This window comes from Gobius niger (assembly GCF_951799975.1).
Source record: "Gobius niger genome assembly, chromosome: 2".
In the NCBI taxonomy this organism is placed as follows: domain Eukaryota; kingdom Metazoa; phylum Chordata; class Actinopteri; order Gobiiformes; family Gobiidae; genus Gobius; species Gobius niger.
Genome location: NC_136853.1, coordinates 16,395,405 through 16,418,957, shown reverse-complemented (window position 1 = coordinate 16,418,957; position 23,553 = coordinate 16,395,405). Strand labels below are relative to the sequence as shown.

General features: G+C 41.4%; 2 protein-coding genes across 3 annotated transcripts in view; both read left to right on the top strand.

Annotated features, from left to right (window-relative positions):
* sh2d3ca (SH2 domain containing 3Ca) overlaps window positions 1–11,812 on the top strand; it is a 76,368-nt gene extending 64,556 nt beyond the window's left edge. For both annotated transcript variants that reach the window (XM_079582586.1, XM_079582587.1), the window contains 9 exons: window positions 1,496–1,770; window positions 3,466–3,593; window positions 4,775–5,141; window positions 6,363–6,492; window positions 6,572–6,687; window positions 6,975–7,146; window positions 7,229–7,340; window positions 8,302–8,508; window positions 9,978–11,812. In XM_079582586.1, the coding sequence (XP_079438712.1) occupies window positions 1,496–1,770; window positions 3,466–3,593; window positions 4,775–5,141; window positions 6,363–6,492; window positions 6,572–6,687; window positions 6,975–7,146; window positions 7,229–7,340; window positions 8,302–8,508; window positions 9,978–10,153 (1,683 nt within the window). In that variant the 3' untranslated portion in view covers window positions 10,154–11,812. The remainder of the gene's footprint in view (window positions 1–1,495; window positions 1,771–3,465; window positions 3,594–4,774; window positions 5,142–6,362; window positions 6,493–6,571; window positions 6,688–6,974; window positions 7,147–7,228; window positions 7,341–8,301; window positions 8,509–9,977) is intronic.
* A 2,716-nt stretch (window positions 11,813–14,528) lies between these two features.
* urm1 (ubiquitin related modifier 1) lies at window positions 14,529–22,973 on the top strand. The gene is made up of 5 exons (XM_079551615.1): window positions 14,529–14,620; window positions 15,057–15,127; window positions 20,294–20,375; window positions 22,320–22,368; window positions 22,693–22,973. Exons 1-5 carry the CDS (start codon window positions 14,586–14,588, stop codon window positions 22,759–22,761), a joined length of 306 nt encoding a protein of 101 aa, XP_079407741.1. The 5' UTR covers window positions 14,529–14,585; the 3' UTR covers window positions 22,762–22,973.
* The last annotated feature ends 580 nt before the right edge of the window (window positions 22,974–23,553 follow it).

Genomic DNA, 23,553 nt, shown 5'->3' with positions numbered 1-23,553 from the left:
TTAACACCTTATGCCATTACTTTGATTAGTTTATTTAAAGCAGTACTAAGTAACTTGTTTACCTTAATAAATCCTTTTCGTAGTCGCTCTAGGGGTAATACAAGTATTAATGGGAGGATTGGGGGGTCTTTCATCTCCCCCTGGTGTCTATGGGCAGAAAACCACAATTGCAACTTTGCCTGCACCGGGTCGGCCCCAATACACACTAATGGAATCACGAAGAAGAAGCTAACAGGCTAACGGGCAACTAAATTGTTTCAGTTTTCAAGTTTTTGGCCAGATAGATCTCTGAACATACAAGCATTCACCTGGAAAATATCCCTAATCTTCACAATAACATGTTTAAATATTGCGCTGATTCAATGTTTCCCCATAGACTTCGTAATGTCAAGGGCTTTTTTCTCAAAACACATTTTCCTGTCATTGTGGCGACACTATCTCCACGTCAGTAGCACCTAAAGACTTCAAAATTTCCAACCTTGGTCTGAACAATATTTTGAAGATTTTTTCAGAGGGATTTTAAAATATCTAATTCCTAGCCTGATTTATTGAGTTTTGAATGTTAAAAAAAAAGGCGAAAATTAAAATTTTGCTAATTTTTCCACTAAAAAAACAGGTTATTTTAAAACTAAACAAGATATCCAAAATCCATTATGAAAATGTCTTGTTAACTTATTTCTCAATAAAATAAAACCAACCAACCATCAATTTTAATGTGTCTGAATAATGTATCCATTATTCAGATTTCGTCGCCGAATTTTTGTTAAAAAAAATTGGCATTTTTTTTGGCATAAAACTCCTTGTTTTTATATGAAAACATAAAATGACAGAAAACGTAAATACACTTAAACAGTATTTACAGCCAAGTTTGAGTGAAGAAAATGATGTCCATTGTGTATTTTGATGTACAATATCCCTCTCTCCCTTTGTCTTTTCTGTCAGTGTAGTATTTACTCTCACGGACAAATAATGAGTAAAAAAACGCAACATGCTACCACACTGCAGTGGCGCTTATGGGGCATGAGTTACTTAGTTCTGCTTGAAATATATATATAATATGTTCAAGTGGGTTAAATTCTGTATACAGCCTAATTTGCATATTTTTTGGGCGGCAGAATTAATTGCAATCAGCTTTAAATTTTAATATAAGTGGTTGCAATGAACAAAATGCAAAGACTGAAATATAAGTTAAGCTATACTTTATCAATCTCTGTAGAGAAATCTCTTTAGAGAAATTTGTGTTCTTAATTCGTTCATAAATATTTATGCTGTACAATGTTTTTTCAATGCAACAATTTAAAATCCTGTCTCCCAAAGTTATTGTTAAATGTAAAAGTTTAAACATGTTAGGCTAGCTTGCATGTTATATTTTGGTCTTCTCTCAAATGTTTAAAATGTGCATTGTTAGATTTTAAGACATAATTTATCAGACAAACTGCGAATAGATAATTTTCCAAAATCGTGCAGCTCTAATGAGTGCGTTCCTCTGTCACAGGTGCAGTATGTGTTGGAGTCCGACAGTTTTGACTCTGTCCAGGAGCTGGTCAGGTACTACATTGGCCAGCGCAAAGTTGTGTCCCAGTCCAGCGGGGCGCATATCTACTGTCCCGTCAGCAGGACCCTCCCCCTCAGATACCTGGAGGCCACCTTTGCGCTGTCCAGCAAGCAGGGCTCCGCTTACTCCCCGTCCAGCCAGAGAGGCTCTTACATCAAGAGGAGGAGTGTCACCATGATGGACGGGCTGACCACTGAAAAGATGATACCTCACAGGTGAGACGGCAGGGAAATATAGAGTCTAATCTAATCATATTTTTTACAGAGCGTATTATATTGTAGACATATGGTGATTTTATTTATGTTTTTGTTAGCTTCCAACTCTTCTTATCTCATCATTTCGCGTTTGCCTCCTTTCTCTCTTGTCAGTTTACCAAATATAACATAATAGAGAAACCTTTTGATTGTGTATTTCCTTTTTGTCCTTTACATATTTACATTTCTTTTCCCATTAGCCTCTTAAATTTATGTTTCTTATGTACAAAATCAGCGACAGCTCCACTACCCCAAGCCCGGTTGAGAGCCCCGTGGCCCCTCCAGTGGACCCCGAGCCCGAACCTGTGCCCAGATGCAGGTGGTGTTGTTGTTTAGGCCCTACTTCATAAGTGCACTGCTGACCCCTCATCCCTACAGCCCCATTAGCACTCCCTCTTGCGTAGTGAACACCAATCCCCTCACTGACCCCTCACAGCAATGCTTCACAGTGACTCTCCCACTCGTGCACTTAATCCATCGTTCTTTTTGAGACGCTATTGTCCACGTGAGAGGAGCAGACAAAGTGCAAATGTTCTCACTGAAAGAGAAAAGAAAAGGAACTTTAGGAAGATAAAGCTCTAAACATCTTTGCTCTTTTGTGGCTGGACCGAAAACATGGAGATTGAACACCTATAGTAATAAAGTATTGTTCATGATATTGCAACCGAAAATATACACATTGCCGATAGTCTGTTTGACAATTTTAACATTAACTCAGCCACTTCAAAATGACAAAATGTTAGACATAGTTTAAAGCAGTACTAAGTGACTCATGCCCCTAGAGGCCATAACCACCACTGCAGGTGTCGTAGCATGTTTAAATGGCGCTAGCCCGCAGTTAGCTTTGTTCGTTAGTCTGTTAGCTTCTTCTTAGTGATTCCATTAGTGTGTATTGCGCCTCCGACCCGGTGCAGGGAAAGTTGCAATTGTGGTTTTCTGGCCATAGACACCAGGGGGAGATGAAAGACCCCCCAATCATCCCATTACTTGTATAACCCCCAGAGGGACTACGAAAAGATTTATTAAGGTAAACAAGAAACTTAGTTCTGCTTTAAGGCCCTGTTCCTGATTTCTTTTTTGTAGTTTTGGAATACAATTTGTTTTGTCCTCCTGTATTTTGTAAAAGCATTTCATAACCCAAAAAATCCTTTGTGTACTGGGCACCAAATTAAAAAGAATTTGTATTGATTATGAACTAGCGGCAGGCTTTTTAATGACATTATTGCTTCCTGCAAATTGTGAAATGGGCTAATAAACTTATTCCTATAAAGAACTGGGATGTTATAAATGTAAAGTTAGGAAAGTTATAAACAACAGGTCTGAAGCCTGTAATTATGTAAATATAAATATAAATATAAATGTATCTATCATTTGGCTGTTTCTCTTTGACTTTTTTCTGCTTCAATTTCATTTACTTTAACATTTTGATTCATAAATAACACAGTGTCTAGTGTTACTTATGAGGCTTAACAAATATCTTTAAAAGAATATTCTTCTCTAACCTTATGGTAATTAGAATTCATACCCCTAACCTTCTGTTCCTCTCCCGACGTGCCACCCCCTGTGAGCCCTGTAAAGTTTACCGCACTGCACTGACAGATTTACTACAGTCAGACTTTGAAAATATGTTTCACATTCATATCATGTTGTTTCCAGCCCGTCCACAATCCACCACCATAAAGACGCAATGCGGAACTGTGCCATGAGCATGGACCAGATCCAGGAGTACCGCTGCCCACTGTCGCCAGTCGGAGAAACACCAATGTCTCCTGCCTACACAGCCAGTATGTCTTTAACTTACTGCATATACTTATATACTTACAAACAGTGTGTCCAGGAAGTGTTGATGTCTTGACGGCTCTGATGGTGCTTCCTCACCTGGTTCATCTGTACTCAGCCTTAATCCATTATTGTATAGCTTGTGTGGGTGTGCTTGTCTGTGTGTCTGTGGGACGGGGGATGAGTATATATGTTTTTATATGTGGCAGGAAGGCTGAGTCAGAGGGTCTTAGGGAATCAGTTTCAATTTGTAAAGCCCTTGTGTTACAAAGTTTGTATGAAAAGTGCTTGACAAGTAAACCTTCCAAATTATTATTAATCAATGAATGTCTACAGGTCGACTTTCTTAGGGGATCAAAATGGGTTTGCGGCAAATTGTTCCGCTCATTTTTCTCAAAAATAATATTGAATGAATGATCCTTTTTTTATGTTACTTTTTTGTGACAGTTACAGTTCAATAATGTAGTTAGGTTTTATTTACCTTTAGGTTTCAGACGTTGAGTTTCTGCTGGGAGACATCCATGTTTGATGAAGATCACTGGCCTGTATTTTAATTTAAATTATTTAAAATGACTTTTGCATAATCAGTCTCGTATAATGGTGATTATATTTCCTGAGAAACATCCTGAAAAGGTTTATTGAAATTAATGTAATACGTTGCAATCAAGGATAATGGCTGTGGTTAGCTTTTATTATGCTTTAATTATTATTAGCTTTTTATTATACAGTATTTTACACTGAGGAGGCAACTTTAAGAAAATGTTCTGAAACATAAGTGATGTAGGAAGAGGGAAAAGTCTATATTCATTACATGTTTCACAATCACACTTAGGAAATCCTATGTCATTTTGTATGTTCATTTACAATCGGCGGCAGGGTAGTACAGCAGTTAGCGCTCGTGCATTTTCCCCCCAGTGTCTGCGTAAGTTTCCTCCAGGTACTCCAGTTTCCCCTACCACTAAAAACATGTACAATAGGTCAGGATGAATGATCTGAATGCATGGTGGTGGTCTGGAGTATGGAGTGAATGTATAAATGCTTTATGACTATGTCTGTGAAAGGCGCAAGGGAGTGTCAAACTGCTAAATAATTAAATATACATAGATAAAATTCATAAATCTGATTACTTTCTGAACTCACATTCATTTCTTGGAGTAAATCTTAACTTTTGCCCATTCTCCTCTAGTAACCAGGCAGAGATGTCACTCAGGAGGACGTGCCCTCGCAGTAGTCCCGCCCTCTCCCATAATGCGACGTTCCAGTGATCCACAGCTCAGTCCCACAGCCTGCAACAACCCACCTGAACACCCCGCTCACACCTCGCACTCCGTCCACCTCTCGCCCGCCCACCATCCCACCCACCAATCGCATTCCTCCGAGACGGCCGGCAGCTATTGCGACCTCAGACCGTGTGCCCCGCCCAAGCCCCCCACCAAGAGCTACGTGGAGAGGCTAAGAGTGGAGGAGGGGAGGGAGGAGGGAGTAAGGGGAGACGGAGAGGGACTGTTCAGTGCGCCACAGGTGGAGACAGCGTCTTCCTTCAGACCGTCCAGGTATGAAAAAACAAGCTCCCTCGGGGCGACCTTGTGGAGTTGACTCTTGTGGAGTTGACTCTTGATCAGGATTAATAAACAATATACCAATGTTGCTTATATGAATTTGAACTGATGCAAATGTGCAAGTACTTTTTTAGGTTTCACTCGGTCCCCACGTTATTTGCTTTTCAAAGTGAGACACATCAACTCGTAGTGATTTGTGAAGTCAAGATTCAGTGCATTGTGACAGAAGATTGAAATATGACCTGCTACACATAAACAAGAGGCACCTGCACTTCAGAACATGTGTACAGAGGTCTGCGGGCCTAGCAGGTTTTATATGCAATAAAACCCAGGGGGACAATGAGTGGGAATGGGGGAAATGGTATGATTATGTGTTGACTAATTGCAGTTATTTCAATTGTCTAATTGTAAATTTAAAGGCCCAAACAGGCATATATGAGCTGTGAATTAGCACTAACTAGAAGTTCTTTATGCGCACGTGATAACACAGAGGTGAGGAGGCTCGTATCGGGGCTAATACAGTACATGTGCTGCTTAGACTGTCAAACTGAGAGGTGCATAAAAGAGCTCAGCTGACGTCCTCCTGAGGGAGGGTGCCTAAATCAGAATTGTTCTGTGAATTCACACTTGACTGATGTGACAGTGATAAAACTTAATTTCCACTGAAAAACCAAAAGCACAGTCTTTCACATGCCGCAGATTTGAGCCATTTGTACATAATGATCTGAGATTCTGAGTTACATTCAGTCATTAACTTTTGATGATTGAGTCAGTTATATAGTTAACGTGGTTTAATGTTCTACTAACAGTAATTTCTGTGAGAAATTGTATGTTTGACAGTGACAGAGAATAGAATCAAGAGTATTGAATAGTTGTTACTCTTGGGGGAGAAAAGTGTATTGTATTGTTTTGGGGAGTTGTACCACACTCGAGTGCACATAAACGCAGCTGCGAATTGGAGGAAGCCATTTTACCAAAAAGTCAGTCAAATGGGCAGCACGGTGGGGTAGCTAGAAGGTCCCAGGTTCAATCCCCAGGCTGAACAGGGCCATTCTGTGTGGAGTTTACATGTTCTCCCGGGTACTCCTGGTGAATAGTGAGAGTGCAAGTGTGGAACAATGGATGGAAATTAGCCCGGGCTACAATCCGGAGTGGCATGTTTACATATATGAGTCCTATGTGTTTATAAACATGCAACTCTGCTTGTGTTTATAGGTTTGAGTCACGCCTTTTACCAGCGGAGAACAAGCCTCTGGAGATGTCTGTGCTGAAGAAAGTCAAAGAGCTTCTTGCTGAAGCTGATGCACGGACTACAGCGAAACACATCACTGTGGTGGATTGCAAGGTATGTGTGCCTTATTCAGTGACTAGACATACTATCCTCATACAACTGAAAGAAGTAATCACTTGTTTCACTGGTGTAGGTTGCAAGAATATTCGGAGTGACCACAGAGCTGCAGAGGATGATGGGAGTGTCCTCGGGGCTGGAGTTACTGACTCTGCCACACGGACACCAGCTGAGACTGGACCTGCTGGAGAGGTACAAACGGGCTCTGTCTCACAGACTCTTTTAATGCATCATTCAGGAGCGCCTTCATTAATGCAGCTATTGATCCACCCTTTAGTTCTCTCTGTGTATCCTTCTGTCTTCTTTTGCTCTTCCTTCCTCCTTCGTGCTCTCCTTTTACCATTCTTTATGTGCACCATAGCATTATCTTTTGTAAAAAGGTGAAATTGCCGATAGGCTCATGCATGTGTATTTGTTTTTCCAACATGTAGACATAGACAATAGTGAAGCAGTAATTTCTCACACATTTATTATCACAGATTCTACACTATGTCCATAATGATGGCGGTGGATCTGCTGGGCTGCACAGGAAGCACAGAAGAGCGGGCCGCATTGCTCCATAAAACCATCCAACTAGCAGCGGAGCTTAAGAGCAGTGTGGGGAACATGTTTGGGTTCGCCGCAGTAATGAGAGCCCTGGAGCTGCCACAGGTAACACCACAGCCACACACTACAAATCATTGTTGTAAAGCAACTTCTTTGCTGAAAAATGCATGTGGTGTTTTTGCTGCAGATCGCACGTTTAGAACAGACCTGGATGACGTTACGGCAGAGACATACAGAAGGAGCCATATTGTACGAGAAGAAACTCAAGCCTTTTCTAAAGAATATCAATGATGGCAAAGGTTGGTGCACATACTACTGGAGACAGTATGGACAAGGCCGGATTTATGCAGGGGCTTACAGGGGCTAAGCCCAGGGGCCCAGCAGGTTGAAGGGCCCATGGGCATAAGTCTCTTTTCAGACTCCCTCACATGTAGACTAAACCAGAAATAAACCAGGACTAAACCAAGACCAAACCAGGACTAAACCAGGTCTAAATCAGGTCTGAGCCATTTTCATTGAGTTGACACTGGGAACAAATATGTACCTATTGGTCTGTAAAGATGCATGAGAATGCACCAAATTGCACCATTAAAATAAAAAACTCCCTGTGGGACAGACAGACAGATACAGTATATGGCGGGCCCTGAAAAAACTTTAGCCCTGGGGCCATTTTACTTAAATCTGGCCCTGAGTAAGGAGCCACGAACTACAGTTGTGGTGAGACAGTAATTCAGTGTCTGCTGAAAACCCAGATCTAATTGCAACATGTCTAAAGAAAAAAATTAGTTTTGGTTTGTTCAAAAGTCAGTGCTGATGGAAGAAATAAAGTTCTGTAATAGTTACTGAAATCTGTATTTAATGTGGAATCATTGAGCTTTAAATCTATATCTACCTACTGCGCCATCAAGACTAGATGGTAAATGGTCTCAACTTATTTAGCACTTTTTTCCTGTTTTAAAACCATGAAATAAGGGGGCGTGGATGTTTAACTATTAACAGTGTCTCAAACTTCCTTCTACGTCTCACTATCGTTCCTGAAGTAACATGCTTATCTCAGTCGCTTGTACAGCTTTATGAGATGGCGAGGTGAAGCACGTCAGATCCCCTAGAAATCAATTGCACTACTGTTGAGTGTTAGCAATGAGCAACAAATAAATCAATTTAACTTAAAACATCCCTCCACACTGTACAGCATGGTGGCAACATTAAAAAGAATAAATCGGGTTACTCAAAACTAACTCCATTGTTTGTGCTTCCCAGAGTCGAGTGTCCTGTCCAACACCACGTTCCCCCACATCATCCCGGTCCTGTCCCTACTGGAGAGGGGCGTGGCTCTGGGGGAGGGGCTGGAGGCCTGGGAGAGTACGGAGGTCGGGGTCGACGTGGTCATGTTTCACCTGGAAGCAGCTCGTACCATAGCTCATCACGGAGGCATCTACACAAGCAACGCCGAGACCAAACTGCAAGGTAGACTCTTATTGTTTGCCTACAAAGGGGGGGGGGGGTGTAAGGTAATCTTGCTCTTGAAATAAGAAAGTAAAACTGCCAAAGACCATGTGTATTTCTATGTTTGAATGAGTGTCTCAAACACCAGCACTTGTTATACGAGGGTCTGTGACCAAAAAAGCTTGAGAACCATTGGCCTCTAGGCTATTGTTAGAAACAGGTTTTTGCTTTTTTCTTGGTCACTGGATCACATGTCGTTGTGTTGATAGTGATGGATGGGATTAGTGATGGGGACTTGACCAGTGTAATGTAATTATCATGTTTTCCCGTGGACACTGTCTGTACTGTATTGATCTCTAACCTTTCCCCAATCGGTTCTCAGTTCGAGCCTATTACTGCTTTATTGAATGAGCCTTGTCAATATCTTTATCAGCTCACATCTTTACGCTCAGTTTGCTATCGAACAGGGCTGATCTCAGAGAAGTATTATTATTACAGTAGTGTAATTGTTTCCCTGACGTTGTGTACTTTGCATTGAACTGCAACATTAATTCACAATGTACAAATGAATCCACAATTCTCTGTAGGGCAGCAATAGGTTATTTGGGGCGACAGAGGCTCTTCCAACGATCCATAAGGCGGCAGTATGAAACCAACCGGTCTTTGTTTCTTTGGAAAAGACACTTCTCCCATCTCAAAAATCACTTTAATTTAGCACACATTTATTGCGTCTTGTTGTAGTAGTCACAGTGAACTCGAGATTTGGTTGCGTCAATCAGTAAACCAATTGTTTTATCAGTCCATCCCGTTGAGAGGTAGAGTAGCAATCCAGTGCTTCTTAAAGCAGTACTAAGCAACTTGTTTACTTTAATAAATCCTTTCCGTGTTGATGGGATGATTGGGGGGTCTTTCATCTCCCCCTGGTGTCTCTGGCCAGAAAGCAACACTTGCAGCTTTCCTGCACCGGGTTGGTGGCCCCAATACACACTAATAGATTACAAAGAAGAAGCTAACAGGCTAACGGGCAAAGCTAACTGTGGGCTAGCGCCACTTAAACAGTATTTACAGCGAAGTTTGAGTGAAAAAAATGATCTCCATTGTGTAATTGGATGTACAATATCCCTCTGTCCCTTTGTCTTTTCTGTCTGCATAGTATTTACGCACACGGACAATTAATGAGTAAAAAAACGCAATATGCTACGACACCTGCAGTGGCGCCTATGGCCTCTTGGGGCATGAGTTACTTATTACTGCTTTAACCTGGGGCTTGGGAACGGCATGGGAGGTTGCCATAAAATATGGGAGACATATTTTCAATGTAGTTTTACTGGAAAAAGTGCCCTGGGGGTTTGCTGACACCAGTGATTGTTATTGTGTAGTGCGCGAGTCGCCAAAAAAGGTTGAAATTGAAATCAAGAAAGACATATATTAACATTTGACCAAACTTGTGATAATATTATAACTTTATAATTAACTGTCTCTCCTCACAGATTTCCAGGAGCACGCAGAAATTGGTGAAATCTTTCAAACAGAATTCCAGATGCGTCTCCTCTGGGGAAGTCGTGGCTCTGAGGGCAGTCAGTCAGAGCGTTACGAGAAGTTTGACAAAGTCCTGACCGCGCTGTCACACAAGCTGGAGCCTCCTGTCCGTCAAAGTGAGCTATAGCACCCACCCCTCCACCTGCTGCCACCACGACCACCCGGTGTGACCCTGTGTTACCGTACAGACACTCAACACTGGACTGATGTTTCGGCTCCAGAGATGTGGGGGAGCAGACGCTTGGAGAGACGTTTGGAGAGGAGCAAGTTCAGAGGCAGCTAGAGCATGTGATGTGAGCAATAGAACAGAGGAGATGGACTCATTTATAATAAAGCGTCGCACTCACTGTGGACTCCTTTAAGGAACAGATGTATTCTGTTTTTCTCTGTGGACCTCCTCACTTTGTGCGAGATGTTTAAACGCAGCAGGGACGAGATGGACTGAGTGAGAGAAGAAGGGCTTCTGCGCTTGGTACAAACTGTTACATGTTACAAACGCTGTTGTTCGAATCCACTGCTGTTACACTGTAGCAGACGAGAAACAAGACGATAACGTGCATAGCTCATAACAGGTGTATCGTGTGAATGTGTTTGGGTGTATGTATGTGTTTACATTCCTTCTTTACGTCATCAGCATTTTTTGTGATTTTTTAGTCTTATTTATTGTTCATGATCAAATTACCAAAACAGTTTGGACATTTATACAGCTGGATCATCAGCCAGTGATCAAGCAGAGTGAATTGTGTAAAAAAAAAAAATGTATTTGACTATCCCATTGAAAATCATCAAAAATGTATTAGGCATGCATTAATAAATGTCTCAGAAATGAAGCATTTATAGAACTAATGCTGCAACATGGAAACGAGGGCTTTGTGAGTTGTTAAAATATTAGAAAGAGAAACTTTTGACTTGTATTTTTACCATCACATAGCTAACATGTTCTCTCATGGTTATAATGTGGGTAAAGCAATATTCCTGTTCACAAACCGTTTATTCGCTAAATTAAAATCTACATTGTGAAAGTGATTGGCATGGTTACCGGTGCTTTTATTGTGTAATCCAGTGGAATATTGCTTTAACCTTCTACTATGTGAGTTCACTATGAGCACAGTCCTCGGCTGTTGTGCTTTAGGTGCACGATTTCATTTTTTATTTTTTTATCAGACAAATACCACTCATTAGTCATTGTTTGGCTGTGCTGTTTTGTTACAGTATTTATTTGAAAATAGCCAATAAGATCTGTACAATCACTGAACCAAAGGGCTTTGACCCCTGAAGGCCACATGCAATCCCAGCTTTCTTGTTGATTTGATATACTTTTTTACCTTCATTATTTATAACAAACTGTCATTGATTAAGTGAAAAGCAAGGCACCGATAGGCTTTAACTTACATCTACTATTCATTGATTGTAGTCGGTCAGTCTTTTGCTCTTTTTTTATCTTTAATTTTCATTCGCTGCACTGAAACCAGATAGCGGTGCCTCTCCCATGTCGTCCCAGCAGAGGGCGCCCTTTAGTTAGAAAACATCGACAATTGTAACATGGGCGCCATAAATGCAATGCAATTTTCTTTCGTAATAAGATCAAGGAAAAGACAATGGTTTGGATTTTATTACGGTGATAATGTATTTATGCTTTGTTTCCCCCCTGTCCCTCGAATGCTGTTCAGAAGTGCTCAGACTTGACTGAATAATGGAAAATAAAAGCAAAATGTTAGATGGGAAAATAATGTATGTCATGTTTTTATGTACTGTAAATATCAATTCACTTTTTGAAATAAAACGAATGCCCAAATAATTGTTTGGTTTAATATCTTTAATTTAAATGATTTTGTAAGTAACAGTAATCTCATTTATAAGGATTGATACATAGCCTAACACAAATAGGAAAGGCTGTTCATTTGCACAGAAAAGAGGGTACTTCAGTAGTAAATAAAATAATATATAAATACATCATAAATACATGATGAACACTACAGGTCAGAAAAAAAGGTTTTTTTTGTGTGTTTTTTTTTCCGTCATGTTTCTTGATAATCATACTGTTCAATGCATCATTGTACTCTTGATATGAAATAATAAGAAATGTATGAAAGTAATATATTGACCAAAATGTATTCAAAACTTTTAACTCATAAAAGTATTTCCATAAATGTGCTTCCCCCTGGAGGAGGACACGTGATGGTATAGGGGGCTGTTTTGCTGGATCTAGGGTCACTAACTTGTTCAGTGGCACCCTGAACCAAAATGGCTACCTCTGCAATCTGCAGCTCCACGCAAGGCCGCAAATGTAACACCGTTGAGCTGGTTAGGGCTGAATTGGACAGAAAAGTGGAAGTAGAGTAACCGCCAGGAGAAGCCAAAGTGCCACAACGTGAACCTTTGGTTTAGGCTCTCAGTCCTAGAATTTTCCATAGAGATTTTTAAATTTCGTTGGCTCTATCTTTGGCAGTCGCTCTTATGATCAAATGTATAATCAAAAATAGTGACAGTGTGCTAACCTGTCTTACCTCTGACTATAAGAGCGAGATCTCTGAAGAGGCGGAATGTCATAGACTCAATCAACCCAGTCAAGTCGATGATATCTTAAAAATCTCCTCTACACAGGTTAAGTCACATGCATCCAATGTGCCTTTTCAACCAGCAGGGGCAGCATGACCAAACCAAAGTCCCTCCAGAACTGACCTCAGCATTCTGGCCCTGTATATTATATGTACATGTGTCAGCTCACTTCCGGGTCCGCAGTCTTGTCTCCTTGTGCACTCATCAGCCCACCATTGTTCCTCCTTTATCATCTCCACCAGCAGCGCTCTCACAGTGTTTTATACCTCCAAAAGGTGACAGTTTACAAGTACTGCAGGCATGAGGTGCACAGAGCATGTGCAAGAAGTATCTCACATTGTTGTGCTGAGACAGGTCCATGGTGATGGCAGCGGGAGGCAGACAAAGACAGATGGAGTGTGTTCCTGCGTGCTTTTGTCACTATGGTGTGTGTATGAGACCCAGTACACAGATGTTGTACTGCTGTTACCGAGACCATCTTCATGCAGTAGGCAGTAGTGTGGCCTGGCAGCTGTTACACTGTTCTTTCCAGGTAGTACCTAAAATAGAAGCAAGTATTTGAATGGGGTTTGATGCCGAACAGAGAGGGACAACCAAAGCGCATCAGCGTACAATGGACAAAGGAGAAAGAATAGGATGCAGCTACAATGGTAAATTATCATCCGCTCTGCTCTTTGTCTCCTCTCCCCATACAGTTCCATAGGCGTAACATGTTATGGATGTAATCTCTAAGAGGATTCTCTCTGCTTTGTATCATGGTACATGTTAATTTCAGCGCTTTATGTTCCTTATTGAAACAGACCGAAAAGCTCTCAGCCCTGCAAACCAGCCAAGCAGCCATCCAAGCATCATCAATTCAACCCTAATCTCTGGCCCAGTCTTTTCAGATCTAATCCATTGCGCTGGTCATTGTCACCTGTTGTGTGCAACTCTGGCAGCAAAACAGTTAGGTCTGACATTCGACATAACAAAACAATCATAGAGCAAGAGGTGCTGTCATGTATAAGGCTAAACAATGATTTCCCAAACATAAAATAAATACATAACATGCTTTTAGTTTTCGTTAAACAAATAAAAAAATATATCTTCACTCTTTTGTGAGCACATATAAATGTTGGATGTTTCATGAGCTGGCACTTTATTCAGATACAGTCATTCCAGGGTGTCACTCTACAACCATGAAACGTATGCCTGTAGCTTTCCCCACTGCATCTGCACTTGTCACTTTTCACATTATGTCTGTTTCAACAACACAGCAGCTTATGAACATATCTTTATTATAGCTCAAACTTCTCACAGCTGTGTGCACTGTTGGGGGACTTCTGATTTTCCCGCCTGTCTCTCTCACCCACGCATCACACTGGCCCCTGCCAGGCCCCTGGTCGATCTGTCTATGTGCCCCTGCACTGACTCCTCATTAACACATGAATGCAGACACGCAAAGGCCTGCTATGGCTTGGACGCCAACAGAAGGCAGGAGATTTGCAATTCAAACCTCTGACCGACCCCCTTTTTACCCTCAACCATATCCACCCAGTCATGTATACTGGGACCAGACCTGTCACTGCTATGATTGAGGATCTATGCATGTGGAGAACAGGGAGACAGACAGATGTGCATTCACACATGCTCTCTGGACTTTCATGTACCACTATTACAGACATTTCCCTGGCAAAACCAAATAACACGTGTTAAAACTGGCCAAGTTTCAGTCATTGTGAATAAAACCCTAAATGTGTAAAGCATTTGTAGGTATGAAGGTAAGAAACTATTTGCTACAACTATAACATGTTTTAACACTAGGCTATGAGGTAATAAGATTAGTAATATCATACATATATAGGTTATAATCCGTGGCTACAATATTGCATGAAACAGATTCACATCACTGTTCACATTCTCACCATTTTCTTCATCAGCAAGCGACTACTTTTTTCCCCCAGCAGCTGACGTCACTTCCGGTTACACCGCCGCCTCTTCTTCCTGCATGTGCAAACAACATGGCAGCGCCCATATCCATAAATCTGGAGTTTGGGTGGGTGTATTGTGACTTTAGAGCTTTTTGATGCATTGATATTGTTGTGTCTTTTAAGCGGGTGTTTACGGATGATATTTCGCACGCATGTCTTACGTTTTGATAAATAGATTGACGATCCGCTTCCTAAAAAACGAGGTTACATGTCTTCAACAGCTAAAAGCTAGCCTCTGTAAACTTTTAAATATAATGCGTGTAGCCTTCAGTTTACGATGGGGCTGAGTCGCGAAGAAGAAACAAGGAAGTCTGTGTTCAAAGAGAAGCTTTCACTGGGACATTTTCTCTTTACTTAGTAAGACAGTTTAGTCTATTTGATTGGAGTCGACTTGCCCAGTGTTTCCTCACATCCCTGCCTCCTGCCTTTAGTTTAAGTGCATCATTTACATTGTGTGCATTTGAAGTGGTAAAACTGCAATAATCTTTTGGATTTCTTTAGAGGGGGTGCAGAACTGCTGTTTGATGGCATAAAGAAGCATCATGTGACTCTCCCAAGCCAATCAGAGCCCTGTGAGTAATACTGAGTTTAGCACCAAGAACATCCCTTTCATTCTTTCATACAACTTTACATCTTTTTTCTCTTGTTTTGTTCTTTTCTTTATTCTGCTAAATTATTCTAGTTCCATTTTTTTCTTGATCCTATAACCCAGGGGTGTCCAAAGTGCGGCCCGGGGGCCAAATGCGGCCCTCAGACCTGTTTATGGTGGCCCTCGGCCTCTTGCTGTATCGGTACACATCACCAGAGATTGACCTTTTTATTTGAAATGTAACAATTCTATACAATTCTAACCTAACAACTAACATTTTATTGTGAGACAGAGCTGGCATGAAGGTTTTAAGCTTAAATAGACGTAAGGGGCACAATTTAAACCTCTGCTGGTCGAAGGTTTTGCGGCACTAACTACTGATCTATGGCCTTTCACCCCGTGTACACTTCAATATGCTGCCTCCCATGAAAAAAGTTTGGACACCCCTGCTATAACCCAATGTTTCCCAACTAGGGGTACGGGGACCCGGGGGTTCTTGAGCATTTAACAGGGGGTACTTGGAATTATTTCAGATAAAAAAAAGATGGTGAAACTGAATAGAATTTCAATATGAATTTCAAAGGAAAGTTAGTTTTAATTATGTTTTTCAGTAAATGGTTTGATTTTGAGAGTATTTTTGCTTAATTTTGAACACAACACACTGTTAAATACTGTATAATATTAATTTAGTTGGTCACTTTGTCATAATATTGTCAAAATCCTCAAGGTAGGGGGTACTTAGAGTATAAATCCACGACTCAAGGGGTACGCGAGGCAAAAAAGGTTGGAAACCACTGCTATAACTGACCCACAAAACCAGAACCAGAGAGCAATATGTGATTAGATAATGCAGTAACTAACACTATGTTACACTACAAACATTGACAACAATAATGGGGCCATTTTAAAGGTTCATCACAAACCTATAAGATCTGACAAGACTAGGACAGTATCTGCTGAGTGTGAGTGTGTATTAGATTGCATACAATCAGGAGATGTGATGATAAAAGCCTTGATGTCAATAACATATAGTCTGCAGTATTTTCTATGAGATGAATATGGGCAAACATGCACACTTCTGACAATAACTAAAAAAGAATGAGTAAAAATCAACCATGAATAACGTTTGCTTGTTGAAAACGCGTAATAAACACAAATAATTTTGGATGCTAACGTGCTTCCGTTTAAAGTGTCGGTACAGGAGTCCCATAGGAATAATACCAGTGATGTTGGATTTTTAGAGGGAATGATGGTGGCATTATTAAAAGCAAAAAGGATACTGGAAAACTTTAACGTTCCTTTGGAGAGAAGCAAAAGGCTTGTTCAGGACTTTTCCAGCTCACGTCCCGCATGATGTCTACCTGCTCGCCCAGACATAAAACTTCTTCATCCCCCAATCCATATTGATTGGATTTTATGTGGCTGCGAGACCCGGGCTCCTTCTCTCACGGGTCACTAACAAGTCATAGTGGTGCAAAGAGAAACCTGCCTGCAGCTCTTTCCATTTTCCCGAACTCAGAAATGGTGAGTTTTATAGTTGCGTGTTTGACAATATTTGTAAATTGTACACGTTTAAAAAAAAGAAAAAAAGAAAAAGAAAAAGTTTGAACTGCCTCGAGCTGATGTGGTTTGAGCAGTATTGACTGTTCGTGCAGGATACTAAAAAATATTTGACTTTTTTTTCCACACACAAAGGCTGTTCACCCGTGATGCTAATGTTCCCACGACGACAAAAAAGACAAAAGTTGACCAGAACAAAGAATGTCCGGCCGAGTCATCACATGAGCACTCTTTGAGCACGGATACGGACAATGTTTTGCCCCTTTTGAGCACTTAACACTGATTTATATATTTTAAATTATTTATATTGGGGAAAAAAGGTGCATTTTTTTTAAATTAAAATTTCATAGCACCTTTATTATCTATTCTCTTTATCTATTACCAGTCCAATTGCTATTTTCTGCCTCCATTTATTCTTATGTGCAATGTTATATATCCAAAAAAACTCCACAATATTTATTTCAGATCCCCGCTACTTTTGGATGGTGCGTGTGTGCACGTCTGGCCGCAGTGATGGCGAGGACGCAGAGCGGGCAGATATAATTGGTTCTCAATCCTTCGCATTTCTCTTTGACCCCAGCCGGTGATTGATGACCCTCGACTGAAAGACCCCACCCCCACACAGACACTCGTATCCACCACAAAACCCCCTGGTCTGTACAGCGCGCGTACTTTTTTTTTTTTTTTTTTGCTCCACGCATCACCATCACGATGGATCGCCCCCCCCCTCTCCATTCCCCTCCCCACCTCTAAACAACCATCATAATTATGCACGGAAATCACCACAATGCAAAGCGAGCGAGGATTTAAATTGTGTCAAAATGGCGCCTTTTGCCTCCCCTCGCCTTAGTCCTTTTCCCACCCACGCAACGCAGCCTTTTCCCAGAATGCACTTGGAGCTTGTGACGCATCTCCCCCCCTCTATCTCCTTTTTGCGCCCTCGTTCCTCTTCCCCCTCCACCTGTACCTCACCGCGATCAATCCCGCGTATCCCATTTCAACCTGTACATTCGCCACGTAACCCGTCCGTTTGTGACAGATCGGATTTGCATACGATTTTACAATTCATTTCAAACACTAGCTGCTTCAGATGCCGTAAAATATCCCCCCCCCCCAAATAGCTCGCCAAAGTTGAAACGAACGTCCAAGCTTTCACGCGGTTTATTCTCCCAATGCAACTTCGTTTTTTTTTGTTTTTTTTTCGTTCTTTACATGCTTGATGGCCGAGTGCCTTGGAAGAAGGATATAAAATCAAGAGGGCAAAAGGTAGAAGCAGCGAGCGGGGGGAGGAGAGCAGGTTTTATGAGAGTGTGTGAAAGGGAGAGAGGCCGAGCAAATGAAAAAGTAAATGGGCAGCGGGATGAAAGAGCGAATAAGGGGTAATGGTGGAGAAAAATACCAATAGTCCGAGGCAGAAAGGAGTCACCACAAAGAAGGAGTTATGACTGCACTAGTGATTAGTCCTGTTTTAGCCCTGCAGAGGGACAGGTCAATATTCACTGCTTTGTCGTTTTTTCTGTGGGTTTTTTCTCGGTGTGTGTGTGTGCGTGCGAGTCTTTTAAAGCAAGTTGTTCATCTTGTTTTCATTTTTATACACTCAGGCCCTCAAGAAAACCAGCACTATCATTATACTAGTTAGCCGCCGACAGCCGGGCAATTAACCTGGGCAGGGCGCAGCGAGGCATGCCCCGACACACATGTATCAAGCCCAAAGTCATGTGCGTTCTTTTCATGCCATATGACTCTCCATAGGACGCTTTGCTATGCGGTGACACGCGGAGCTAGAGTGATGAAAGTGCAGGCGTCTGAACCAGGCAGCCGAGGGTAGATTTCTAATTTTAAACTGGAAACGCATTGGCAGACGAAACACGGCGTACAAGGTTGTGCGTCGGGAACATCCCTTTGTGTTATTGATGCGGAGATGATTTGCAATGGCGCGGAAAACTTCCACCCTGGATGAGGCTCAGTAGGAGGAGTAAACCGTGAAAGCTCAAGCAAAAGCAATTGTCTGACAAGGTGTGTTTGAGGACGCAAATATAAATGGAGGCCGGTGATGGGCTTTTGCTCGCAGACAGCGGTGGTGATGTCCATACAGCGTGAATTATTATGGACGCGTGGCTTGCTTTTCTCCAGTGGGTTACACAGCGGCGTGCACTGTTCATGTGATATTAGCTTTGCGTTTGATACAGCTGAACTCTGATGTGGCGCGCCCGCAGACTTGAGCACTCTCCACACACCTGCCTCGGAATGACTCACTATTCCGCGTCCAATCTCCTCCATCTGCCGCCGCTATGTCCTCATCCTCTACAATTCCCCCGGTTTGACTTTTAATCTGAGTCATTTTGTTATCTATTTATACTCCTACCCGTGCGCACAAGAGCTCCAAGTAAACGTGGTCGCCGAGTTGCTGTTTCAGATCGTCCTTCCTCTATATTTCACCTGTGGTTGCACACATGCGCCGCTGCACACGTGGAAGAGGATGGAAACGACCGAGGGAAAGTGTTCCACCTATATGAGTCTATACGTAGCTCTCGTCTCCGTGCTAGAACAAAAAAAAAAAACGGCATCAGGCCACACACACTCACCACCAGCCCGAATCTTTGAGCGTTGATGTGCGCCATAACTTTAATATATTCATTGTTAGATGTTTAGTGGGGATTTATCCTAAAACCTCTCATTGTCATCGCCTTTGTGGCTTGTCAGTCTGCCGGAGCCGCGCTCAAGCCATTGTTGAGACAAGGTCAATCTGATTGTTCAAGGGGTCAGACTCATAGAAAATTCAAGCATCGCTGATATCCAGAAGCAGGCTGGACACATTAAAAAGGTCCACTCGGACAAAGGGTGTGATTCCTGGGCTATTGGATGTATGGCTTTTTATTGTGATGGGCCTAAACAGAATAATTCGCCACCTGCTTTAGTTTATATACGAAGCTATGTGAGCGATTTGAAATGCAGTACCAAGTGGTCATTGAAGATTCTGTTTCTGAATGGCAATAGTTTGAAAAAAGGACTCGCAAAAGCTGTTATCTTATGCTACTGATACTAGGTGATACTACAGTGTTTTCCCACTTTGAATCTTTTTGTGCATTGAGAGCTGAGAGTAATTTTTTAAACTGGTGCAGTATTTTGAAAAGGGAAAAGAAAAAAAAAATAAGACAGAATTCGATGTATTTTATCCCCCCCAAAACTGTCTTTTCTGTTTTGATCATTTTTACATGTGACAAAATTAGAAATAATAAAGATCAATTTCCAGAATCCTTTCGACTGCCCTGCGTCCAAGGTGAATGTTGCCGGTCTTGGCTGTGACATCGGGGCCGACCCTTCCCCCTCCTTTTTCGGTGTCCCCCCCCCACCCCCCAAACATACACTCATCCATATACATGCAGCTTCGACGCACACACACACACAGTATAGACGCATGTATGGCCAACTTGTCCCGCCTGGTGCCTCTGTCGCGTCACATCGACCAGGAGGCTGGAACTGTGCACCTTGACCCCTCACCTCTGACCCCTGGTCTCTTGTCTGCCCTGGCTTTGTGTGTGTGTATGTGTGTGTATGTGTGTGTGTGTGTGCGTGTGTGTGCACACAGGGAACGTGAAGCAGCTGCTGGTGTGGATCCAACAGAACCTGCTAAAGGAACGGCCCGAGCTCTTTGTCCAGGGAGACTCTGTGTAAGTGAGAAGGCTGCACTTGACATACACCTGACGCCAACACACAGCGAGTTCAGGAAGTATTCATACCCATGCATTTACTCTGTTATGTTCAAGTCAAATGCTGAAAAATGTTAGAAAAAATTGGCACTTAGCACTGTACATTTACATGAGAGCAATGGAATGGGTCTGCAGTTGTGTAGTAGTGTCTAGTTGTATATAGATATACAATAGACGGATATATGTTTTAATCTGCAAACTTTCTGAAGCCACAGTTTCTTCCTTAAGGCATATTGATGCACCAGTATTCAAAATGTGACTTTTCCATAGTCAGTCTGAATGATCAAATTGAGCATGTCATTCAAACCACAAGCGTTTGAAAGATTGTTTTATTTTTTTACTAAACAATCTGAGAAACATTTTCCTCTAAAATGACACAAAAAGGTGCTTTAAAATAGACATTTGAGGTGTCTATTTTAAAGCAACCTCTGAATCCTCTGAATCAACCTCTGAGTTGATTCACCTTAATAATAATATACTGTATATATTGAAGTAACTAGGTTGAACCACTTCTTATTTTAACAATTATTTTAAACTCTTTAAAACATAATCCTATCCATGATCCATTATAAAGCAAAAAAACATTTAATAAACGTGTTTAATTTTATTTTATTTTATTTTTTTCATTTTATTGTACTGAACTACTCGGCTTTCTACTATCGCTATCGTTTACTGTAAAAACAGGTAACCTTCAGGTGATGGGTTTCAATGCACAGATTCCCCAGTGCTGGAGTGCGTTTGTCCTCACGCGGGTGTTTGTGTGTGTGTCCGGGTCTTATAGGACTGCCTGACTTTTACAGCTGCCTTTGTGCACAACTATTTATAGCACCACCCCACCAATGAATGGAGAAAAAGCTGGGCTACCTATAAACCCTATAGATTAGATGTGTGTTTCGTGTGTGTGCGTGTGCTCTGCGCTGAGAGCCAGCACTGTCTTTAAAGAAAGATGGAATCACATCAGCACTAACAATTGACATTTAAGGACTGTTTTGTGTTCTTTTTCCTCTTTTGTCATCTTGGCTGTTTTTGCAGATGCTCTTTTTCACTGACGTCATATGATGTGCAACTGCAGACGTTTGTTCAAATTGAAATGTACAAATGCAGGCGTTGTGTGTTCCGGGTCCACTCGCATCATGCTTTTAAAAAAAAAAAAAGGCTATATTATGTATTGTCATCATAAACACATTAACAACCTTCAAAGGTCTGCGATGTTTGGTTTGCAGGTTTTCACCCTCCCTGATTACCCCATTATCCTTTTTAAAAGACTTTTTTGCAATCAAGAGATATTTTTGGACTCTCATTAATTTACACTGACAGGCTGTACAGTTATATCTTTTTGCTAGTTTATTAGAAAATTATCATTTACTGTATAAAATGTATTGGGTAGGAAAAAAATGTAAATTCTGCAGCAATGTTCTTAAGCCCATGGTGAAAGCTTTTGTACACGCCAGATTAAATGAAGTGCTTTGTTTAATGGATGGATCATTTTCAATTAAAAAGTGTAATATGTAAATCATTATTATGATGGAGATGCTTTAACATGTACCTTTTTGTTTTAGCTCATTTATATTTTTTTGTACAATATCGTAATATTATATAATTATGAATTTAGGTTAAAAACATTCTACTTCTGTCCATTATAAAGATTTTTAGAATTTTGCTTCATTTTCTAGCTCTTTAAAAAGCTGAAAGACGACAAAGAGAAATATGAATCTTCCAGTATTTCAAGTTTTGAATATTCAGTGTGATTCAGGTTTCAGGTTTAACTAAAGTGTATTTTTATCGATGCCTTATTTAAAGCTGCGAGACACCCATTCCCCAAATGTGTTTTCAAAGGCTCCAGTATTTATTGTATATAACGTTACCTTTCCCAAGTCTCCCAGTGATGTGTTTTCTCTCCCACAGGAGGCCAGGGATTCTGGTGCTTGTGAATGACGCAGACTGGGAGCTGATGGTGAGCATCCACTGTGTTTGCTTTCACTTGCACCGGACAAAGGAAATGTTTGAGGTCAACGAGACACATATTAGTGATGGGATTTGTCTGCACTATATTTTGCTGACTCTGATTTTAAAATGATCACCTGTCCTCTATAAGCCCCTGAGTATTATGCTCTTATGGTTCGTCCCTGAATACATACATCAGTTTAGATTCAGTCACTAAATCACACACTGAAGGTAAAGGAAACCCAAAGTTTGTCCATGATTAGATCCCCCCTTAGTCTCACATTGGCAAGTATTTATCCTCTGTTTTTGAATATTCAATCCTTAATGTTCTCAGGGGGAACTCAAGTACCAACTGCAAGACCAGGACAACGTAGTGTTCATTTCCACTCTTCACGGGGGATAGACGACAAACGACAAAGCGTGTGCTTTAACATGTATGTAATATGGACTCGAGCCTTTTTCCACTTCCTCTTTGCGACATCCCAACAACGTGCCTCCTGATTGGGCACGGCGCGGTGTCAGGCCTCACAATGGCCACTGAGCTGATAGATGTTTGTCCACAAGAATGACTTGGGCTGCGGTTAAAGACATGCACTCGAAGCATGTCGTGGCGCTAAACAGTGGCCCGGCTGCAGGACTCTGTTTTGAAGTTCTGTTTTGAAAGCTTTTGGGAAATGGGTAATTGAAATGGACTATCATTCTAATTAGGATCTGGAAACAAAAGTCCCACAGTTTTTGAAGGCCTATTATTATTTGCTCACTGTGTGTATAAAATGTCTACATGTTTGTAATGTAACTAACATAAAAAATACAATTAATAAAACTTTTTGCATATTATTGACTCTGGAAAATGTCTCCTTTTTTTTTTTTTTTTACTTAAATGATCCCATTCATGGAGGGTCCAGTGAGAGCCTGCATTAGTGGTAGACTATAGTAACACAGCTTTAGCTCGGTTTGGGCCGCAACATTGTGAGAGCCAAACGTTTGACTCAATTAGGATTTGACATGACGCCTGGATAATTCACGGTGATGGCTGAGGCTCTATCTGATCGATGTGCGCCCGCTCTGTGATCACATCGCAGTTTTAGGCTGATTAGAGAGGACTAAAGGGAGATTTCACCTAGCTCGAATATTCATAAGAGGGGGATGGAAGTGTGCGTTACAGCGCCACTGCGGGAGGTCGAGGTCTCGCCTC

Coding starts and splice junctions, on each gene's coding strand:
- urm1 (XM_079551615.1), top strand. CDS start 14,586: ATGGCAGCGCCCATATCCATAAATCTGGAGTTTGG. Junction 20,376..22,319: donor TTTGTCCAGGGAGACTCTGT/GTAAGTGAGAAG, acceptor TCTCTCCCACAG/GAGGCCAGGGATTCTGGTGC. Junction 22,369..22,692: donor ACGCAGACTGGGAGCTGATG/GTGAGCATCCAC, acceptor TAATGTTCTCAG/GGGGAACTCAAGTACCAACT.